This window comes from Lissotriton helveticus, chromosome 3_1 (assembly GCF_964261635.1).
Source record: "Lissotriton helveticus chromosome 3_1, aLisHel1.1, whole genome shotgun sequence".
Classification (NCBI taxonomy): Eukaryota; Metazoa; Chordata; class Amphibia; order Caudata; family Salamandridae; genus Lissotriton; species Lissotriton helveticus.
Window position 1 is genome coordinate 1171453850 of NC_136061.1, and position 22034 is coordinate 1171475883.

Consider the following 22034-nt stretch of genomic DNA (forward strand, 5'->3'; position numbering starts at 1 on the left):
AATATCCGGGGATTTTGTTTGGATCTTAGTAGCTTGGATTCCCAGGTGAGTTCCTATCCAGATTGATAGGCCACCTGATGGACGGCCTCTGCCTGTAGATACTGCCAGGGTATCAAACGTTGCAAAGGTCGGGCTCGAGCTCTCTTCTAATGCCCATGTCTCTTGCATCAGGCAGATGTCATATGCTCGTGTATCAAGAGGGAGAGAGAGGACCAGCTAGCTAGTCCGTATCCCCAATTTATATAGACTTTAATCAAAAGGAGACTAGCTAAAGTTTGAGGGAGGTTAAACAAGATTTAGTATTAAAATCTAAGTGACTCAGTCTTGTTTTGTCAAGGGATAGTGACACCTAGTAGGTGTGCTCATGAAGCCCTCACCCACCAACCTAGTTGGTGGAATGCTTCATCATCGGGCCCACCCAGTGACACCTAGCGTGTCCCGGGTGTGCTACGACGCCTGATTACAGCGGAGCAGGTATGTCGCTGTGTGTGCGGTGAGGGGTGCTTTGAATGTGAATCTAAAACGGCTTGGCGGAGGTCCCAGTACCCAAAGGTGAATAAACTTTAATAACTGGGCCACCGTCAGCGGTTAGAAATAAGGCTGTGGGACGTTAGAGGCGGGTTACGACCTCCCACGTTCTTGCTGGGTCAACATGTTTCAGCCAGTGCCTTATGAATATGCTGGCTTTCTTCAGGACAGATAAAAGGTGTGTGCAGTTAAAACTAGTGGATGTGTGATACAGACTGTGTGTCTACACACCCTAAAGTGTATCTATGTGTGAGAGGGGGATTCCCTTCTCAAGAACACGCTAGTTTTAAGGAGTTTTGCTTCAAGGTTTTTGAAGTGGCAAGGGGTTGGTCAGGATTACTGGCCAGAGCCTGCCTTGGACCTGTAGTGCCTCCTTCGCGAAGGTCCAAGGCAGGCTCTGGCCAGTAATCCTGACCAACCCCTTGCCACTTCAAAAACCTTGAAGCAAAACTCCTTAAAACTAGCGTGTTCTTGAGAAGGGAATCCCCCTCTCACACATAGATACACTTTAGGGTGTGTAGACACACAGTCTGTATCACACATCCACTAGTTTTAACTGCACACACCTTTTATCTGTCCTGAAGAAAGCCAGCATATTCATAAGGCACTGGCTGAAACATGTTGACCCATCAAGGACGTGGGAGGTCGTAACCCGCCTCTAACGTCCCACAGCCTTATTTTTAACCGCTGACGGTGGCCCAGGTATTAAAGTTTATTCACCTTCGGGTACTGGGACCTCCGCCAAGCCGTTTTAGATTCACATTCAAAGCACCCCTCACCACACACACAGCGACATACCTGCTCCGCTGTAATCAGGCGGCGTAGCACACCCGGGACACGCTAGGTGTCACTGGGTGGGCCCGATGATGAAGCATGCCACCAACTAGGTTGGTGGGTGAGGGCTTCATGAGCACACCTACTAGGTGTCACTATCCCTTGACAAAACAAGACAGAGTCACTTAGATTTTAATACTAAATCTTGTTTAACCTCCCTCAAACTTTAGCTAGTCTTCTTTTTTTTTTTTTGCAAAAACCTTTATTGCACCTTCAGTTTACACAGCGAAATGCCTACATCCCAGTGGGCTGGCCGCTATAACAGTTTGTATGAAACATGATATTCAATCACAGTTAATATAGCATTCGTGAACCTTCCTACAGCATGTCCGCTGCTAACAAGAAATGGTGTACTATAAGCGAAATTATACTCTTGAGTTTTGGTTTTTGATTTTCATGTTTTCTTCCCCCCCCCCCCCGTAAAGAACAAAAACTTAAAAGAACAGTCAGGAATAATAATGTAGTCATATAAGTGTTATCACTGAATTATCGTGGCCCCCGCAACCATGCATCTTTAAGTAATTCTCTTACTGAGCCTCCCACCTTCCCCGACTACAATACATGTGTTGGAATATGTATCCTTTCTCAGCCCTGTTTCTCAGATCCCCTCTGTCATTTCCTTTCACGTAAGTGTGGCTATACATCCTACTCCTCATTCCCCCTTCCTCCCCTGGTGTGCAGTACCTCAGCCCTCCTCCTCTTCCTCATCTGACTCTGTGAGGTCCTCCTCTGGCAAGGGTTCACAGATGTCCCCCCTGTAAACGTTCCATTTGGTCCAGATTTTATTCCATTTCCCCGGGCATGCTCGGTTGGAATATACCGCCCTCTCGGTTATCATTATTTTGTCCATGTTTAGACACCAGGCCGATTTGGTTGGAACTTCCGCCACTCCCCACCTTTGTGCAATATCACGTTTCGCTACACTCAGTCCCACCGTTGCCCAAAGTTGCCCATGTCTAGTAATATCTGTAGGTGCCCACACGTTTAACAGGCATCTCTTCGGTTCTGGTACTAGGGATATTTCTAGTGTTTGTGAGATCGTTCGCATTATTTGTCTCCAGTATTCCAGTATCCGGGGGCAGTCCCATATGGTATGGAAAAACGTTCCCTCCTCCCCACATCCCCGAAGGCAATAGGGGTGCTGAGCCCGGGATATACGATGGAGCATTGTCCTCATGTAGTATACCCTGTGCAGTATTTTCAATTGCACTAATCTCATCCGTGCCGAGATGCCCACTTCCTTGGGCGAGGCTAACGCCTCATTCCATTCATGCTCATCCATCTCCTCTGTGTCCCCCTCCCATTTCACCTTCAGGGAAAGCATTGGGTCTGGTAGATTGTTAATCAGTTTACGATATGTGAAAGATGTTGCTCGCTCTATCATAAAATCAGTAAGGAGGCGGTCTTCCAGCGGGGAGGACTCTGGTAGGTCCGTTCCCGCGGGGAGGGCCGTTAGTAGTGCGTGTTGGATCTGGATGTATCTGTAGAGTTCCCTGTCATTAAGTTCGTACAGTTCTTGCATTCTATTGAAGGGTATGACCCCTCCCCTTTCCCATAGATCGCCCACGGTGGAAATGCCTATTGTGTCCCAGTGCGAGAAGCCTTTGCTAATTCTCAGGTTACCAAGGACTCGAGAGTCCCACAACGGGGTTAATTTGGTGATCGTACCCTTCCAACCCAGGGCCGCCGTCGCCGTATGCCAGAGTGCTACTGTCAGTCTAGTAGGGCCCACTAGCGTGCGTGCTTTACGTTGGTCATAGAGCGGGGCCAGGAGGGTGGTGGTGCCCAATTGCATTCTGTCTGCTCGGAGTGCAGGCTCAGTCTGTGGAGCGTGGATCCATTGGTTAATGGGTTTAAGGTGCGCCGCCCAGTAGTATAATTTTATATTGGGAAGGGCAATACCTCCGTCATACCACCCTCTATTCAATTTGGATTGAGCTATACATGCTGGGAGGGTCCCCCATAGTAGGGTTGATACCAACGCGGCTATCTTTTGGAAGAACCCTGGGGCGACCGGAAAGGGAGTGTTTTCAAGAACATATAAGAGTCTAGGCAGAGCCATCATTTTATAGAGCGCGGCCCGCCCTAAAAGCGTCAACGGGAGTCCCGACCAGAATTGCACATCACGTTTGAGCCTTTCCACATGGGGCCGCAGATTTTTGTTCATAAACTCCACTGGGTCAGCGGTGACCTGAATGCCCAGGTATTTAAACGAGGTACCCGCTATCCATAAAGGACAGTCTGCTGCTAGGACCGGGGCCCTCCCTTTCAGGACGTACATCTCTGATTTGCTCCAGTTCAACGTATATCCGGAGGTCTTTCCATAGGTATCGCAGAGGTGTAAGAGTGCAGGGATTCCGCTGTCAGGGTTGGTTAGGTATATCAGCATGTCGTCTGCATATAGAGACAGCCGGTCTTCCCACCCCTCCTTCCAGCAAATACCCTGAAGTTGAGGCGATTTCCTAATTAAAGTGGCCAGGGGTTCTAGTGAGATTGCAGACAGCAACGGCGACAGAGGGCAGCCCTGTCGTGTGCCCCTGCCCAGTGGGAATTCTCGTGAGATATGCCCATTCGCCACCACCCGCGCCGTTGGGTCAGTGTATAGCAAGCGCACCCATGCAATAAATCGGGGGCCGAACCCCATGCGCGTCAGCGTCTCAAACAGGTGGGCCCACTCCACGAGGTCAAAGGCCATCCTAGCATCGAGTGCCAATATGACTGCCCGAGTAGTGATCGAATCAGCCCGAGCCAACACCCCGTGCAATCTGCGTAGATTTAGTGCGGTGTTTCGATGAGGCATGAATCCGGACTGGTCCGGGTGTATAAGTGAAGCCAAGTGGGGCAGCAGTCTCATTGCCAGAAGTTTGGCGAGAATTTTGGTTTCTGCGTTAAGCAGGGATATGGGACGGTAGGAAGAGCACTCCTCAGGTGGCTTGCCCGGCTTGGAGATGGCCACTATCGTAGCCAGTCGTTGATCCGGCGGAAGTGTACCCTTCCCCAGGCATTCCTTATACATTTCCAGTAAATGTGTACTGAGTGTCTCCGGCATTGCCTGGTACCATTCCACTGGTATTCCGTTGGGGCCCGTTGCCTTACCCGGGTTTAATGCGCTGATCGCCAGTTGTATTTCATCAGCGGTAATGTCTGCATCAAATTCCGTAGATATTTCCGGGGTCAGCGTATTAACCTCGATTGGAGCTAACACTTCTCTGGCCATTGCAGGAGTCACTTTACTCTCAGGGGTGTATATCCGTTCGAAGTGGTCTGTAAGCAGCTCCACAATGTGCTCTGGGTTGGTATGTACCTCTCCCTGGCCATTTTTCAATCTTTGGATTCCCCTTGAGTTCCCTTCTCGTTTGTCGAGCCATGCCAACATCTTCCCCGCCTTGTCCCCCACCTCATACACCCTGTTCTGAGTGGTAGTTATGCTATTCTTGACGTGTAAGGGTACGTGATCTGTATACATCTGCTGTTGTAAGGTAAGTGCGTGTAGTGTACCTGGGGTGGGATGCTGTTCATGTGTTGTGGTCGAGTCCTGTAATGTTAGTTCCAGGTTCGCTAGTTCCCGGGATCGTTCTTTCTTGTAACCCGTGATAGCGTTTATAGCTTGCCCCCGTAGAACCGTTTTATATGCCTCCCAGAGGATCTCTGCAGAGCCCACTGAGTGGACATTTTCAGAGTAATATTGTGTCGTAGTCTTTTTCAGAGCTTTGCGAATCTGGGGCACCTTGAGGTAGGTAGGTTGTATGAGATATATGCGCCTACGTGTTGGTGTCTGGGAGGAAAGCGTAAGAGTCAGTGGGGAGTGATCTGAAATCCCCCTGGGGTGGATCGCCACTTCATCTACATATTGGAGTCCCTCCCCCAGTGTTAGGAAGTGGTCGATCCTAGACAGACTTCCATGCACTGCTGAGTGGAAAGTGTATTTCTGTTCCGTGGGGTGGAGATGCCTCCAGATATCTACTAGGCCCATGGCTGTTAAGAATTGTTGGAGACGAGGGATCCCTCCCCCGGAGACTGGTGTCGGGAATCTGTCGAGCTGAGCATCTATAACTGCATTAAAATCTCCACCGAGGATGACTTCCCCTTCTGGGAGAGATAGGATAAAATCACCCAGTTTAGGGAGTACTACCGAGTGTAGTGCCGGTGGGATGTATACCGAAACCAGACTTATGAATCTCCCCTCCCACTGCCCCCGTAAGGCGGCAAAGCAACCTTGATCGTCAGTCTTGGTTTGCAGGGGGATGAATAGCGCGTTTTTTTGTATCAGGATTCCGGTCCCCCTTGAGCCGGACGTGAATGCCGAGTGGACCACCATTTTGTACCCTCTCCTATCCAAAGCTTTAACAGCCCCCCCTGTTAAGTGAGTTTCTTGCAGGAGCACTACAGTAGGTTTTTGTCTCTTAATCGCTGCTAGGACCAATCCCCGCTTCACCTTGTCTCCCAGCCCTCTCACATTCCACGTCATGAGTCTCAGGGTGGGACACTTTCTCTCGGTGTCAGCAGTTCCTCCGCCATTCAAAGGTATTTCAGCCATTCTGCACTATGGGTACCATGGGGTGTCGGTAGGTATAAGTAGCATCGGCAATGTGTGCATAGTTATGTAGGGGGACGGTGGATTTCCTTACTGGGGCAGTTTTCCTCTTTGCTCTCTTCGGGGCAAGCACAGATAGGGGCCTGACATTCTTCCGTGATATAACATACCAACTCCTAACTACAAGAAACCAATAACAACCTTCCTCCCATCCCCCCCTCCCTGCATCCCTGCCTAACGGACTTACAACTGCCCGCCTCCCCAACTGAGCAGAGTGCTTTTCCCTCCCCTTAAACAGTGTACTTGCGTGTATGGGGGAGAGCGTCCACCCGAGCAGGCGGCCTCCCTGCGTGCTCTCGGTGCAACCATGCCAGAGTCCATGTACAGCAGTTAAACTAGGAAATCAGTGATCGGTGACAGTCATAATTACTCATCCCCGGTCAGGAATCACCCCTTCCCATCTGCTGCGGTTGGGCCGTGGGATGGAGAGCGTTCCGCACCCTCCACTCGGACGGACGTTTGTGAGCCACTTCTACTGCTTCCAGTACGATCACGATCCGGTCCATGTGTTTTGCGCTGCCGGCCAACAGTGTGCCAACCCTCCAGCCAGTCTCGGGCCGCCTCTGGGGAGTCGAAAAGCCACACTTCCCTGTCTGCCACTACTCTCAGTCTAGCCGGGAAAATCATCGAATACGGCAGTTCCTTTTCCCGTAGCGTTCTTTTCACTTCTAGGAACGTCCTCCTCTTCCTGGCGACTTCCGCCGTGTAGTCTGGGAAGAACGCAATCCTCGAATTCTGAATCTGAATAGCCGGTGCCACTCTTGCCACTTGCAGTATGGCATCACGGTCTCGAAAGTTGAACAGTTGTGCCAAGATCGGTCGCGGCGGGCCTCCCGTCTTAGGTTTTCCCCCTGGGATTCGGTGCGCCCTTTCAACTGAGAAAAAGTTCGAGAGTCCCTTGGGCTGGAGTCGGTTTTTGATCATGTCCTCCACATAGAGGTCCATCGCCCCTGTGTCTTCCCGATTCCGGCACACCCAAAATTCGGACATTGTTGCGTCTGGAATGACCTTCCTGGTCGTCCAGCTTGTCCTTGAGCAGTTTGTTATCGGCTTGTAGACGTTCCATCGCCGTTTGTAGTTCGGACACATCCTCGACCAGAGATTTAGTAACAACTTCGACCTGCTTGACCCTCTCGTTTATTTTTTGGAGGTCTGCCCGTATTAAGGTGACCTCAGTGGCCGTTGCACCCACCGTTATTTGCACCTGGGCCAACGCCGCCAAAACGTCCTCAAGCGTGGCTCTCTTGGTGCCCTCGACCTCCGCCATTTTCCCGGCGTTTTTGCGTTGTTCTTGCGGCGGCGTCTGTTTTTCATAGGCAAATTTGTCCAATTTAGCCTGGGTAGAGCTGTTCCTGGGGCCCCTGTGGGTCATGGCTTGAGTCTTGTCAGCGCTGCCCAATGTCACAATAGGCCGGCAGTCGGGGTGTTTGTGCGTGAGTCTTGTCAGCGCTGCCCAATGTCACAATATGCCGGCAGTCGGGTGTTTGTGCGCAATTTTGATCGTCTGGAGCGCAAATGTGCTCAGAAGGTTGCTCAAGGAGAGAGAGTAGTGTCTCCTGCGGGTCGCCGATGATTGCGCGCTCCCTTACAACCCACTATGAGGACGTTGCCAGTGTCCAAGTTAGGCTGCGTGATCCCACTTCCTGCAGCGCCGTTAAATCGGGTCGTCCGCAGCGTTTTCACCCCACCAGCGGCCCGCCAAAGGGGTCAGTGGCGGTGTGCAAGACGTGTCCGGCGCCGGGGTGCGGGCCCCGTCGTTATACAGACCCCCGAGGTCACCCCACTTGATGCAGCTCCTCCCCAGCGGGTGGCCTTACTTGCGTTTGTTGTGTCCCCCGAGGGGGGTCCTGTAGGAGTCGCTCACCCCCGTCGGCGGTAACCGCCACTGTTCCTTAGATGGCCGCAACCGGGCCGCCCGACGCTGCACTCGCAAGATGGCGGCTCCACGTCAGTAGTCTGCCTCTCTCTATGCGTCCCTGTCCGGAGCTTGCGTGATTGCAGGGCGGTGAGGGGTGTCGCGGGACCGTCCCCGTGTGAGCGGATCGCCGTGGAGCGAATTGCCAGTTGTGCGAGCCGCCCCCCGACTGGCCGGCACTTCCCGCTAGTCTCTACCGCCACTGGTGCATTTCCGGTCGGCTAGCGCCGTGCTGCAGCTCCGCTGCTTCCAAATTGCAGCTAGGCCTGGCTCCTCTCCGGCATCCGGCCGGTGCTTCGCTGATTGTTCGTGCCGTCGCCGGCCCGAAATTTGTTTCGCTGGTTGCTGCACGGACTCCAGGTCCGGTCCGCCCCGCAAAGCTGGTAAATGACCGGATGATTAGCTCGGATTGTCGCGGGAAGCCGCCTCTCTAGGTTGCGGCCGCCATCGCAGGCTGCTAGCCACGCCCCCCCAGCTAGTCTTCTTTTGATTAAAGTCTAGATGTCATATGCTGCCATAAAGGTAGCCCACTCAGGAGTAAGCAGCTTATTTTTTAACCCGGCAATATTCCAGGAAACTACCTTCAAACATCCTTCCTCTGAACTTACTCGTCCTTCGACTTCCCTAGTCTCCCTAGTGCTAGGCCTTTTCTTTTCTAAGTTAACAGCTTCTGGGGCTTCCTTCAGCATTTGGGGCAGAATATTCTCTTTTGGTACCCCTGTGCTTCTATGTTCTACATTTGTAGCCTGTTGGGGTGGGATTTCACCTTGAGTAAGTCAATCTACATCTTCCAGGGCGCTGAACCTATTCCAATGTGGCTGTATCGGTGGTAGTGGACCATAGGAAGACATGCCCTGCCTGTATACCTCCCCATTTATAGTTCTATGTGATATGGGAAAGCCCCCCCTATTAATGTGTGTGGGTCTTGTACGACATGGTTCCAAGCTAGGAGTGGGGTAGAAGTACGAGAGGTGCAGAGGACATATTTGCGTGTCTGAACTATAGTGCGGGGCATTACAAATATACCCTACAGCAGAGACATCCCTGAAATTCAGAATTATCACATCACCGGCTACAGTGTTTGGGCTCCTCCCAATCCAGCCCACTCTTCTTGCTGACAGGATTTCCCCTGAGACATTCCCCGGAAGTGGTCTATTTACTCTGAGCCACTGTATGCACTTATTTTTCAGCTCAGTCTCCCTTTCTCTTTTCCCCTCGGTTAACGGTGGAACTCCTACGAGTGCCACCACATAGGATTGAGCATCGGGGGGTAGATTAATTGTTGGTGGTTGTCGGGGAAAGGTTCTAGATGTTTGACTTTGTTTAGATGGCAAACTAGTGCTGTTCATCACCTTGTCGCCCTCTTTTGACTTTGGGTAGTCTTTCTCATTGGATTTTGGCATGTTTCCTGCTGTTTGGGAAGACTGTTTTTGAGGGTTGGCCTTTGGCAGGTGTTGGGACGGGGCGTGCGTGGACTTCTGGGGGATTGGTGTAGCTGCACCGTTAGTGGTTTGTACGGGGGTGTTTTTACTTCCCACTACTCTATTTCTTGGAGCGCTTTGGGACGGTGTATCAATAACTTGGGGTACAGAGTTTATCACTTGTTTAGCTGTCTCAATTGGCCCACCCCCTTTTGAGTTAGTGGCAGCAATAAGTTTATCAAGTTTTGAAACAAGAGGCTTGAGCTGGGCAACAATAGTCCGCTCCAAGGAAGCTTGTAGGTCGGCGACCATGTTTGTGACCCAGCATGGTATTCCTAATGTTGGGCCATTTGTACTGGAGGTCGGTGTCACCAAGTCATGGTTTGCCAATTTATTATTACCCATTTTATGTGTAATATTACCTCTCTTTTTCCTCACGCGCGGTTTACGTGCGGCTGTCCTTTTCTCCGAGGAAGGGGGCGATAAGATAATTGGTTGCTCCTGGGCAGCTATGGGGGTCTCAGCGGGCAACTGGCTGCAGGGCAAATCTACAAAAGATGGAGCCAGAAATGAGTTGGTGTCCAAGACATCAATTGTGATAGCTGAGGTGTCTTTTCCCAGGGTTTGCATGCCTAGCGTTGGGGTTATCGATAGCCTCCTCTCAGTATTCTCAATTGCGTTTACCACTACACCGATGGTCTGTTGCAGCATTTTATCGATAGCTGTCAGGGTTGGTAGAGGTTGTGGATCGACTGCCAGCAGCTTGGTGTGTGATCGTGTCGCAGGGGTTAAAGTTTTAGTTCCCCGTTTTTTCATTTTGGAAGTGGGATGTTTCAAGATCAGTAGCTGCTGGGATACGTCAAAAGGTCGGGTGCCCCTCCTCAAAGTCTCCCGCTTCAGTGATAAAGCACTATGCCAGTAGAATATAAGTCTGTTTTAACCAAATAGAAACAGTACCTTTGTGCTCTTCAGTAGACGGAGAAAGGGGGGTGTCCCGTCCCGTCCTCTTCCGTCCCCTGACGGCCACAGACGTCCCGCCCTTTGCCCGGGCTTCGCTCGGCGTTCCGCTCGCGTTCCGCTACGCGCCCAACGTGATGTTAAATAGTTAGCATAGAGTGCAGGGGCGTGGCTTCCAGGGGGCGCGGCCAAGATCTCTGTGGCTGTGCAGGGACTCCTGGTCTAACGAGTCCCTGCCTGTCGCCACCCTTTGCAGCACACCAGTAGCTCCTCCACTCGTCCCTGGTCCTGGCAAGCGGCAAGCGGCAGCACCAGCCCCTCGCCTTTAACCGCGCTGCGGCACCCGCGAAGCGGGTGCGGCGAGAGGTAGCGTTTTTTTGGCGGTACCCCTCAAGCGTGAGGGATAAAGGGCAGCCCAACGGCAACAACAACAGGTCAGCTCTCCCACTTTGGGCTTTGGTTCGTTTGATTAAAAAGGCTCAGCTGGGCGGGGGGGCGTGGCTTCCAGGGGGCGCGGCCAAGATCTCTGTGGCTGTGCAGGGACTCCTGGTCTAACAAGTCCCTGCCTGTCGCCACCCTTTGCAGCACACCAGTAGCTCCTCCACTCGTCCCTGGTACTGGCAAGCGGCAAGCGGCAGCACCAGCCCCTCGCCTTTAACCGCGCTGCGGCACCCGCGAAGTGGGTGCGGCGAGAGGTAGCGTTTTTTTGGCGGTACCCCTCAAGCGTGAGGGATAAAGGGCAGCCCAACGGCAACAACAACAGGTCAGCTCTCCGGATATTCACGGATATTCATTCTGACGAATCAGTCTGTAGTCTACCTGTACCACCAGTCGCAATTCTGCTTGAAGGGTATTTAATACAATGAGTAATTATGTAGCTTGTCTGTAGCACAGCTTTCTTAATACTGTACGCGGTCAATAAATCACGGGCCTTGCTCAGCAGCCTCTCTGTAAAATAATTCCCAATTCTGCACATGGGCAGTACAGCCGGTGAGTTATTCTGCTGTCTGCCTGTAACACCATTCGCAATTCTTCACCCGGGTATTAAATCCGATGAGTTATTCTGTAGCTTGCCTGTAACACATTTCATACACAGCATGGGGTCAATATATTAGATAACAAGTTTCGTAATATTACGGAATAGCATCATACATAGCTGCACCTGCTGACGAAATCAGGTTAGTTATCCTGCATCCCGGAACGCCCCTAGGCAAGGGAAGGGGGTTAAGCTGAGATATTCACCTGAGACCCTTTCGTCACCGTCTTGTGTATGGAGCCGGGGCTGACCCTTCCCTCCTCCCACCAGCACCTCAGTGAAATAAAATTCATATTTTGGGGGGGGGGGGGGGGGTGGAATGTTAAATAGCACTAACTCGACACCAATGTACCAGAGCGCTTTACATGAGCACCAGGTGCGTTATAGGCGAACACGTTAATTTCGTTAGGCATGGGGAGATTAAGTGATTTGTCCGGAATCACAAGATGTTGAGCTCCCCTGCCGAGACTCGAACCAATCACCCAGCTTCGAGGTGGAGCGACCTAGCCTTTAGGCGTCATCCTCTCCCGAGCGCCTGGCAAACCTGCAAGCCTTTCCCAGTCCTTTTGTTTAAAATCAAATAGGGCAGGGCGGCATTAGTTAATCCCTAGAGCACGATCCCGTTCAGTTACACTCAAAGTTGTACATTTTTATCAGGTGTCGTGTTGACATCTTCTTTTAAATGGCTGTAAATGACACAATAGAAGCATTGAACTGAAACGTGTTTTTAGATAAGAGTTATAGATAAACATAGTTTCAGTGAATTCGTTTAAATGGTAACAAATCGTAGTCTTTCAAAACATGGACACGGCAGAATTATATGAGGATGACGGAGATGGTAATAATATAAAGGTCTTTGATGTAACACACATTGTGACGTAACATTGACGTCTTTTCGCGCTTTAAGTAGCAGGTGGTACCGTAACCCAGTTTAATGGTATTGAATTTTCCGACCTCTGAAGGATGGACGGCTGCGTTGGTGTTTCCCGTAAGGAACGCATGGCCTGCATTGACACACCCAGCTCTTAGGGGTGTGGTGCACGCTTTTGTACGTGCCAGTCTCCACGCAGTGGGTCGCACAGAACAGCTTATGTATGCCAGCAAATACGGTGACACGTGGTTTCAGGTGAAAAATGGAGCATTTGCAGCAGGAACGACACACGTTACACCTTGTGTACGTGCACGGGCACGGGCACGCGCGAGATATGCTGGGCGCTCTTCTGCACCTGCGTCAATACAGATGCATATTCAATGGTGTAGGCGCTACTTGCAACAGCAGGGAGGGGCACAATAGTGGGTATGCGATGTCCCACGCATTTGTGTGTATGTGCAACAATACAAATGTTATATAATGTGTACTCTTATGTAAAAAAAAGTTTTAGTGAAACACGTGGGGTATTCTGTATACTCAGCTGCAGTGACGCATACAGCCAGAAGGTATGCGATGCCCCAGCTCTCTTGTGTAGTGCAGTGATTTACGTGATATAGAAAGAACTTGGGGCATATTATCAAGCAGGGCGTTAAAAATTATCCCGTTTTAGCGGCAGAAAACTGCCGCTAACGCGGCGGTAATGGGCTTGATAATATGGCCTTGTGAATTCAATTAGAAACCCATGTTCTGGTGTGAACATGGGTTTCTATTGGAATTCTCCATGGCATATTATCAAGCCCATTATCGCCGCTTTAGCCGCAGTTTTCTGCCGCTAAAACGGCGATAATTTTAACGCTCAGCTTGATAATATGCCCCTTAGTACACGCAGCGATGCACCTGTGCCATTCCGTGTACTTCGCTGGATCTTCAGCTGCAGTGACGCACACAGCTAGTAGATATGCTATGCCCTGTGCACTCTTGTGCAGATGAAGTGATACACGTGCTACTCTGTGTACTTTGCTGTTTCTCCTGCTGCATTTACGCACACTGCTAGATATGTGACCCCCTGTGCACTCGGGTCGTGTGTACGTGCAGTGATGCACACGTGCTATTCTGTGTATTCTGCCGTATCACATGCTGCGGGGATGTGTGAATAAACAGCGGGAGCCAACAGCGTGGTGTGAGTGTTGTCAGAGATGCGGCCTCCGCGTGCGCATCCCCTCCCCCCCTCCCTCCGCAAGCCCGTCAGGCGCTGGCCAAGGTGCTGATACTCCCCCGCGCTGCTCTCTCTCGGCAGCCCGGGTGTCAGCTGATTGTAGTCTCTGGACCTACACAGAAGTTTGCTGCTCTGCTGTACTGAATTCCGTCTGGAAATAATGGATAGTACTGGAGCATACGTCAGAAAAATAGACATATGCATTTCAGAAGGAAGGCTCACTGCCAAATCACTGAAACAAAAAGCTCGCTATAGAAAAACGTCAAAACCGTTATATGTCGTGTATGTTAATTTGTTGTATCAAATCATATTAGAAATATAAAAATAACGAAAATGTTTAATATTCATACTGAGCAGAACATGGCGACAAGAAGGGCCACAACAACGGAGGGACGAGCAGTACAATTGAGCAGGGAGGCCCCAGGGGAAACCCGCCTCAGGGCGACAAGGAAGGGGGCGGACCAACGACTGCGGATGAAGCAAGAGGTTGTAGGAAAAGCTGTAATACAGCACGAGTTAAGCCCCCTGTAGCGGCCACTGCCGGCTTGCCCCCCTAGTCAATGTGTCTACTACCCAAAACTCAGGAGTCCAGGAGGCAGACTCAGGGAAATGAAGGTCATCCGGGCTCTAAAAGTCTTGTTTACTTTCCTTAGTTCACAGACATTGCCCTTCCCCCAGGTCAATCAGCAACAAATATGAGGCTGTTGAAGTGCCGATGGTGGTATGCATTGGACAACTGTGTAATAGTATCAGGGTCAAAGGTTGTCTGATGTCACTACCGCTTCTCCTGGCATTTTCACAAATCGAAGTTGATGATATGGTACTCCATTCTTGGTGTCATTTCTCCACAGTGTTGCACGAGGGCTGTTGTCCACGCCTTATTTTTACCTGGGCAATCAAAGAGGTCAAGCTGCTATCAAGTTTTTTTTCTTTCTTTAAACTACACGATCATTGTAAATATAGGGCAAGTTTTGCACTGCTGGCTTACAACACATTCACCTCTGGCGTCAATTTTGACACGCCTGTGGTAAGGTTGTAAAATGGCTGCACAAGGTGCTCAAAGCACACATTCTATGTACACATCTGTGTAACAAATATACAAATCAATACAATTGGACTTGCACCCGAAAAACACAAATAAACAGTGTGTAAGGGAGATTATTGTCCATAGTCTACAACAGTTCGAACTGTAGATGGATAACTTCCCAAATGAAAGAACGAAAAGGATCGTATTTTTGATTGTGGAAGACAATGTCTTTATTCTTTTAATCCATAAACATTTTCTTTAAAATACAGGCGCTTCATGGACAAGACTGCCAACGCGTTTCATCCCTCATGGGACTTCTTCAGAGCTAAAAACACAAACAAAAAAGACTATTTACAATTTGCTCACAATAAAAACAAACAATACAAAATAACCAGACTATTCATTATTATAATATTTCTAGTAGTTTCATATCCATTTTACATCATCTTAATGACTCATTATAAATGCATATGGGAAGATAATTCTTTGACTAATCAGAGCACGGTATATACATTACTTTAAACAGAGAGAGACAAGGCAGACACAGATTCTTAACATATCTTTTAAGAAATTTATACTAAACACTAAATTTAAATTCCAAGACCTAAACACCCAAAATGAAAACAAAAATCCAGGGTTGATTGATGCCACACGACAATGAACAAAAACAAGTACACTTTAGACAAAATTTACCATAGTAACATCTTGGAAAAGTCTTATTATGTTGTCCAATTCTTGGACCATACCTTAAAAAATCCGTAATTGTCTGTGAATTCTAATTCTTAAATAAATATTCGGATTAGAGAAAGAGTAAATAGATCTGTAAATAAGCATATTGAGGAACTCCTGGGAATCATGGCTCAAATCTCTGACCTAATTGCGTTGGAAACATCTGCATAGGAGAGACATTCCATTCATACAATGGTGTTACATATACATTTTAGGCAAAAAGTGTCCATAGGTGGTACACTCCTGCTTTAGAATCACTTGTATTTACAAAAGAAAGTATAATTAATGTTAGAGGATCTAATCGTGGTGAGTTTTTTCCTAAAAATGACGTGGTGTTGTTTGGGAAATTTTTGTTTATGTATCCAAAATAAAAAAATAATTGAACTTGACAAAAAAAAATATCCACTGCAGTCAACCAATGTGCTACCTAAGACTTGAGGGGCTAAAGAAGCCTTCAGTAGAAGGCATTGCATGTTTGAATTGTAGAATCTAAGCATCGTGGATTATTTAGAAGGTTTTTCTGCTCTCCTTGATGAGAACAATATAAAACTAAATTTATATGTACATTTGGCTTTCCCAGGTTTACTTGAAAGCAGCACAAAACTTAACCCTCTTGAAGCCCAGAGCTACAGAAATAAGGCATTATGGGTATCTTGGATCTCTATTGCTGTAACCCTGGTCCTGGCCGTGGCAGCTTTCAGTGAGTACAAAGAGCTTCTTTAATGCTTCTAATGCATGTAGCATTCACCCTGAAAGCCTCTAAAAATACAACCTATACCTCCCACCCTAACTCAGTGACAGCGGTGGCCGGCGCAGGTAAGCACGGTGGGGCGGGTGAAGGGTAGGGTAGAAGGGGGGAAGTCGACAGATGACAAAATAGGTAAAATTAAAATAAATAAAACCTATTCCGTCGTCTGTCTACTCCGCCCACCACGCTTACCTGCACCGGCCATGACTGCTCTGTGATATTTTATTACATTTTACTGTTTTGTGCTCAGTAGCAAGGAAAGAGATTATTGATTTGTAAAAAGATCATGGATTCTTCTAGAAACATTGCTTGTGTTTGAACATTGCATTGATTGAAGCAGACTAGGGAATTGATTTAGAGTTTTACCGGTTAGAATACTCCATCAGAAATGTGAAGGATATCCCATCTGCCATCTTCCAAGTGCATTAGATGGTTGGCCCTTTTAAAATGGCGGATGTGATAGCGATTACGTTTATGACGAGCAACCCATCCGCCAACTCTAAATCAGGCCCGGGGTCTTCTTTCTAGATGGATAACCTGTTTAAATCCCCTGTTAGATTTGAGAGGCGTGATTTTAGAATACAGAAGTATATAATTAGACTTTATGAAATCAGTGTCTGTAATAGTGAGTATGTAGCAGAAAAAGAATGTATTTAATTCTAAAAGATTTGTCAAAATATAGAAGGTGAAAATACTGAACTAGCTTTTACTTGATTTTCTTGGAAAGACTGATGGGGAAGTGTGACATTGATGATTAGTTTCACTTCTTACTGCCTTTATATATATATTTGTGGATTACATTTATATGCTATGGAACATTTATGTAAAATGTTGATATCCTTTTTTTGAACTGATTGTGCTTTAGATTTAAACAAACACTGCTTATATATGACTTGCTTTGTAAATTAGTGAAAAGGTGAGCAGAATACTGCATTTTGAAGCTATGTGGAGGAGCCTGAATTTTCACGTGCTGGTTCCAGCAGACGCGGATTCTGATTTGCTAGGATACCTTGTACAAAGGTTAAATCTGTGAGATGGACAGTTTACATTTTTAGGGCAAGTTAATGCCGCCTGAGAACAGCGAGCAGAAGACAAGGCTTTAATGTGACTAATGCTAGCAGTCTTCAAATTAGTGTGACAGTGGAAAGCGACGAAAGTTCCCATTATCGAATTTTCTTCAGCCAGCGGTGTCAAGTGAGATCAATGTGTGACTGGTGAGCATGAGTGACAGAGGGAAGCATAACCCGCTCTCGCGCGTCAGGCTCGGCATAGCAACACGCTGTGTGCTAACAGAGACAATGATCGCCCTCATGTAAGTGTTGCATATATGCTATTGCTGGACACCTAGGACCGGAATTATTTAAAAACATGCACTTTATTAAAGCACATAGATACTTGGATAGCTGTGTGTGGCACCAGGGGTGGCTGGTATGTCCCGAGGGTGGAAGGGCGGGTGGGTCATTAAAAAATATATATATATTAAAAGCACTTACCTGCGAGCGTGAAGCAATGTCCTCCTTTGTGGTCTTCTCTCCTCGAAGCAGGCAGGCAGGCTCCAAACTCCCAAAATAATCCTAGCCACTGGTGTAACAAAGCTTGAGGGGGCCCTCCTGCAAGGTACTTGGAGGGGCCCTCTCCGGACTCAATCGGGAGCTCGCCGGCCAGAGTACTGTGACGAGGGGGCCCACTGGAGCTTAGGACCCCCCCCCCGCACCATGGGGGCTGTGGCGGCCTGTGTTATGCCACTGCACCTAGCACTGCTCTCACCGGCATCACAGCAGTGCTAGGTTTGGTGGGAACGGGTGAGGGAGATTTCGACAGACGACCACGAGGGAAAGCTAAATAAATAATTAATATTCTCTCATCATCGTCTGTTGAATACTTCCCCCACACGACCCCACAGCCTCACCACTCTTACCTGCACGGGCCACTGCTGGTACTCTGGAGGCTTTGACTTTCTCTAACTTAGCTGTCTTAAGACAGCTGGATTAGATGGATTTAAAGTATACATGTGTGGCTGGCCGGCGCAAGACGGCCGGCCAAAAAGACATGTGCACTTTAAACTGAAAGTGCCCTGCTCTCTCTGCTGCTGCCAGTCAGCAGCTGCCCCGCCCCGGTCCTGACGCTCTGTGTGGGACGGGATAAGCGTCTCTCTGGGGGCATTTCAGTTGGGCAATGCTCCTCCGCTCAAACGGAGGAGCCGGCCCGGTGTGGCATCTTCTGATATAATCCACAAGATGGACTGATCAATCCATGCAGATCGGTGTAATCACAAATATAGGCAACTGGGCTTACACTTAACTCTCTTCTAAAATTCCAGCACTTTTCCACCTACTCATGAAGGAAAGATTTGAAAGTTAGGCCCAGAGAGATGGCATCATTCAAAGACCATTGAAAAGTCATCCAATATTTCGGTTCAAAAAGGTTCGAATTTTAACCAACTGTTTTCTGGCATTTGCAGTGGCTGAAGCACTGAAAGGATAAAGGTTTGGTTTCGAGTTGGGTGGTAAAAGAAAATCGATGTATTTATGAAGGATGCGATAAATCTACAGGCAAAACAACTTGGTCAATGGTATTTATCATAGGGATACCATTGTGGAGGAGATTTCACCAGAAAACTTTCCTCCAGATTTAGCACTTACTCCACAAGTCGTGGGAAGACTATGTGTAGTTTGGGCTATAAAAGTAGCTCAAAAATAGCACATCCCTTGGTGCAGTCGCTGGACCAGCGCTGGTTTGTATTCCCAGTCCAGCCCTGCACTGGACTGCTCCACTTCCCCAAAACCCAGGGTGGGGGGCAAACCTCCCTGCGGTTGGCTGCCCCCCCAAGTCCCCATCCCCTCATTCTGTAAACATACAACTATAATTCAGGTTCAGGTTGGTCTGAACAATAACAAAATCTGAACTGCTTGACAGAGCAGTGGGAGATTAATAGTAGTGATGGGTGGAATTTTCGTCTTTTGTTTTGCATGATTATGCAAAATTATACTAATTGCAAAAATGGCTTTTGGTGTAGCAATTTAACATGAAATGTGTTAGATCTGGGGGTCTCTAGTTGACAGAGGTAGATACCAATGTCCAAATAGGGACTCTTGCTTCTAGTCAGGGTAAGGGGGATACACTCTTCAGAAACCCCCTGCTCACCCCTTTTGTAGCTTGGCACGATGAGACAGGCTTATCAAAGGCAATGTGTAAAGTATTTGTACCAACACTCACAGTAACACAGTGAAAACAACCACAAATGGACTCCACACCAGTTTAGAAAAATAAAGTATCTTTATCTAGACTACACAAGACCAAAACGACAAAAATCCAACATACACAGTTCAAGAATATGATTTTCAAAGATTTCTAGGGTTTGCGTCAAACGAATCCACAGTTGCCTCACGTTTAGCCAAAAGTACCTTTAGATGCAACTAAATTTCCAAATGGAAGCTGCAGCGTTGAAAAACAAGCAATGCGTCACTCCTGAGACCCTGGGGAGGCGATGCTACAGCCCCGCTGGACGCAGCAGGCGTGTTGCCACGAATCCGGTCTGTATGCGGAAGGAGGCGATACATTGTATGGATTCCGGTGCGCAGGTTCGGTAGGAAGTGTCTCGAAAAGGCATGATGCGACGATCTTCGGGACAACAACGATCTCAGGTGTGGCGGCGATGCGCAGCGCGGCGTCGATCTTCTCCTCTCGCGGCCCCTTGATGCGATGGCTCTGCGACGATGTTCGCAGCGACGTGATGCAGTCCGCAAGCAAGCGGTGCGGCGATCTCACCCAGCGACGACAGGCTCTGCGACGATGTTCGCAGAGACAGTAATCTTCCCGCACCGCAAGCGAAGGATGCGTCGGCTCTTGCAGCGGCAACAGGCGCTGTGACGATCTCAATCTTCGCGCGGCGGGAATTTCCTTTCACTGTCGGGGATGCGCTCCGCAAGCGAGCGATGCGTGAAAAGTTTCTCTTTGTCCAGCTTCCCAAACAGCAGGTACAACTTCCAGAGGCACCACAACTGGACCAAGCACTCAGATACACTGCACCCTGCCCAGGGGGGTACCTAGGGCCTTCTATAGGGGTGTCCAATGTATACAGAAAGGGAAGGGTTAGACCTGGCCAGTGTGTGGACACTGGCCAGGGCAGCATGGTAGTTAGCAACTGCACACAGGCACTGCAGTGGCAGGCCTGAGACATCATTGTAGGGCTACACATGTGGGTGGCACAATCAGTGCTGCAGGCCCACTTGTAGCATTTGAATCACCAGCCCTGGCACACTCAGTGCACTTTACTAGGGACTTCTTGGTAATACAAATATGCCAATCATGGATAACCAATTACAATAACAATTTACTCAGGGAGCACTTGCACTTTGACACTGATCAGCAGTGGCAAAGTCCCCAAAGCATCTAAACCAGCAAAAACGAAATCCAGCACAGCGTCAAAAATACAGGAGGTAGAGTCAAAAAAGTCAGGGGAAACCACGCCAAAGATGCCAGGTCTAACAAAATGCATACTAGAATTCATTTTGGATGTGAGTTCTCATTTCCCACCCAAAAATAAGTTGCACAAAAAGTGCTGCAAGCAACACTTGCTCCCGTTCTGGTTGCTCACATTATTCCTGTGCAGTGCTTAATTTGAGCTGGTGGTATCTGGTGCCCGGCACCGGCACTTAATTGTCAGCACCGGCTCCTGTGACAGTCCACCATATGGTGGCGCTGTCTGAGTTGAGGACAACAGCCATTTATTAAGTGAAATGGCACTGAAAATGAATAATACCAGCCTCTCGTGACATTATTATAGCTTTCTGTGGCCTAAAATAGTCTGAATTGTCACACTGTTAGGAGTGTGATGGTTAGGTGTTATGTTGGTACTGTCATTGGCAGCGCTGGCAGGGGCATTGCATGGTGCAGGCTGGGGTGGCTTTCCGAGAAGGGCCCTGGCACTTCATTTTTTTTTTAAACTAAGCACTTTTCCTGTCTGAAAACCTTCCTGCAAATACGGGATAATTACACCCGATGGCGTAATGGCATAATTTTGGAAACTGTGAACAAGAATAGTGACAAGAACACACTATTGGAGAGGGGTATGCGTGAGCTGCTGATTTTAGTGTATATGCTGGTTGGGGCCAGGAGGTTTCCCTCCCCGTTTCCTTGCATGTTTTGCCCCGATTGGAAGGGTTGCTTTACCCAAGTCTTTTCATTTGTCGTTCTATCTACCCTCGTATGCCTATGCCACTGCTGATGCCATCTTGCTCGTAATTGCTGTGTTGCTTGCCGCTCTCTCTGTCACGAAGGCTCATTCGTTTTTGTTATGTTTGAAACAGGTTATGTCTCTTTGCATCAACTTTCCACATGTGCTATTCTCCTTACTATCTGGAAAACGCAAAATAAGACCCTAGACTGTGTTACAATGCTTGTAATATTATTGGTTTAGTCCTCCACTTACTAACTTTGTATAATGACCACTTATGTTTTCATTGTGAGCAGTTTACTGTGTGATTGTATGCTTGCACGAACCAATCTGATGCTAATAAAGAGATTTAAAAAAAAAAAGAATAGTGACAAGAAAAACACAAAAATTGCACCAGATTACATCAGTGTAACGGAAATTTAGCTTGGGACAAATAAACGTGGTTCAATAGCGTGACATAATATCACAAAGTTTATGTCAGGACCCACCACACGTGAGCCATTAAACACTATCAGGACATTTAAAAAACTTTAGGTACAAAACACCCTGGTGCACTTACTGCACCAGATTTACACTTTCGGCAAATAATAGGGAATGCCAAATGTGAACAAAATCAGTGTTTGTTCTGAATGCCTTATAAACAAAGTTTACAAACAAATCAAATTATGTTTATTTCGGATTGAACAAATCCATAAAAACAGCGTCAACAACAGAACACTGAAAGCAATAGATCTAAAACAATCAGGTTAACACCAGAACCTGGTCTTCTATGGGAATTCACAAGGGCATATTATCAAGCCCATTATCACTGCTTTAGCAGCAGTTTCCTGCCGATAAAAGCGGCGATAATGTATCACCCTTTCTTGATAATATGGCCCTAAGTCCGTAGACTCCCAAAGCCTTTACAGACCCAAAGAAGACAACACTTTTTTAATGTTCTTGCACTAGTCGACCTTGCCTATCTGACTAACCTCATTACCTC

General features: G+C 48.2%; 1 protein-coding gene across 1 annotated transcript in view; it reads left to right on the top strand.

Moving 5' to 3' along the window:
- TMEM163 (transmembrane protein 163) overlaps positions 1 to 22034 on the top strand; it is a 967557-nt gene that overhangs the window by 33663 nt on the left and 911860 nt on the right. The window contains exon 2 of the mRNA XM_078683868.1: positions 15709 to 15828. Within this exon, the coding sequence (XP_078539994.1) occupies positions 15709 to 15828 (120 nt within the window). The remainder of the gene's footprint in view (positions 1 to 15708; positions 15829 to 22034) is intronic.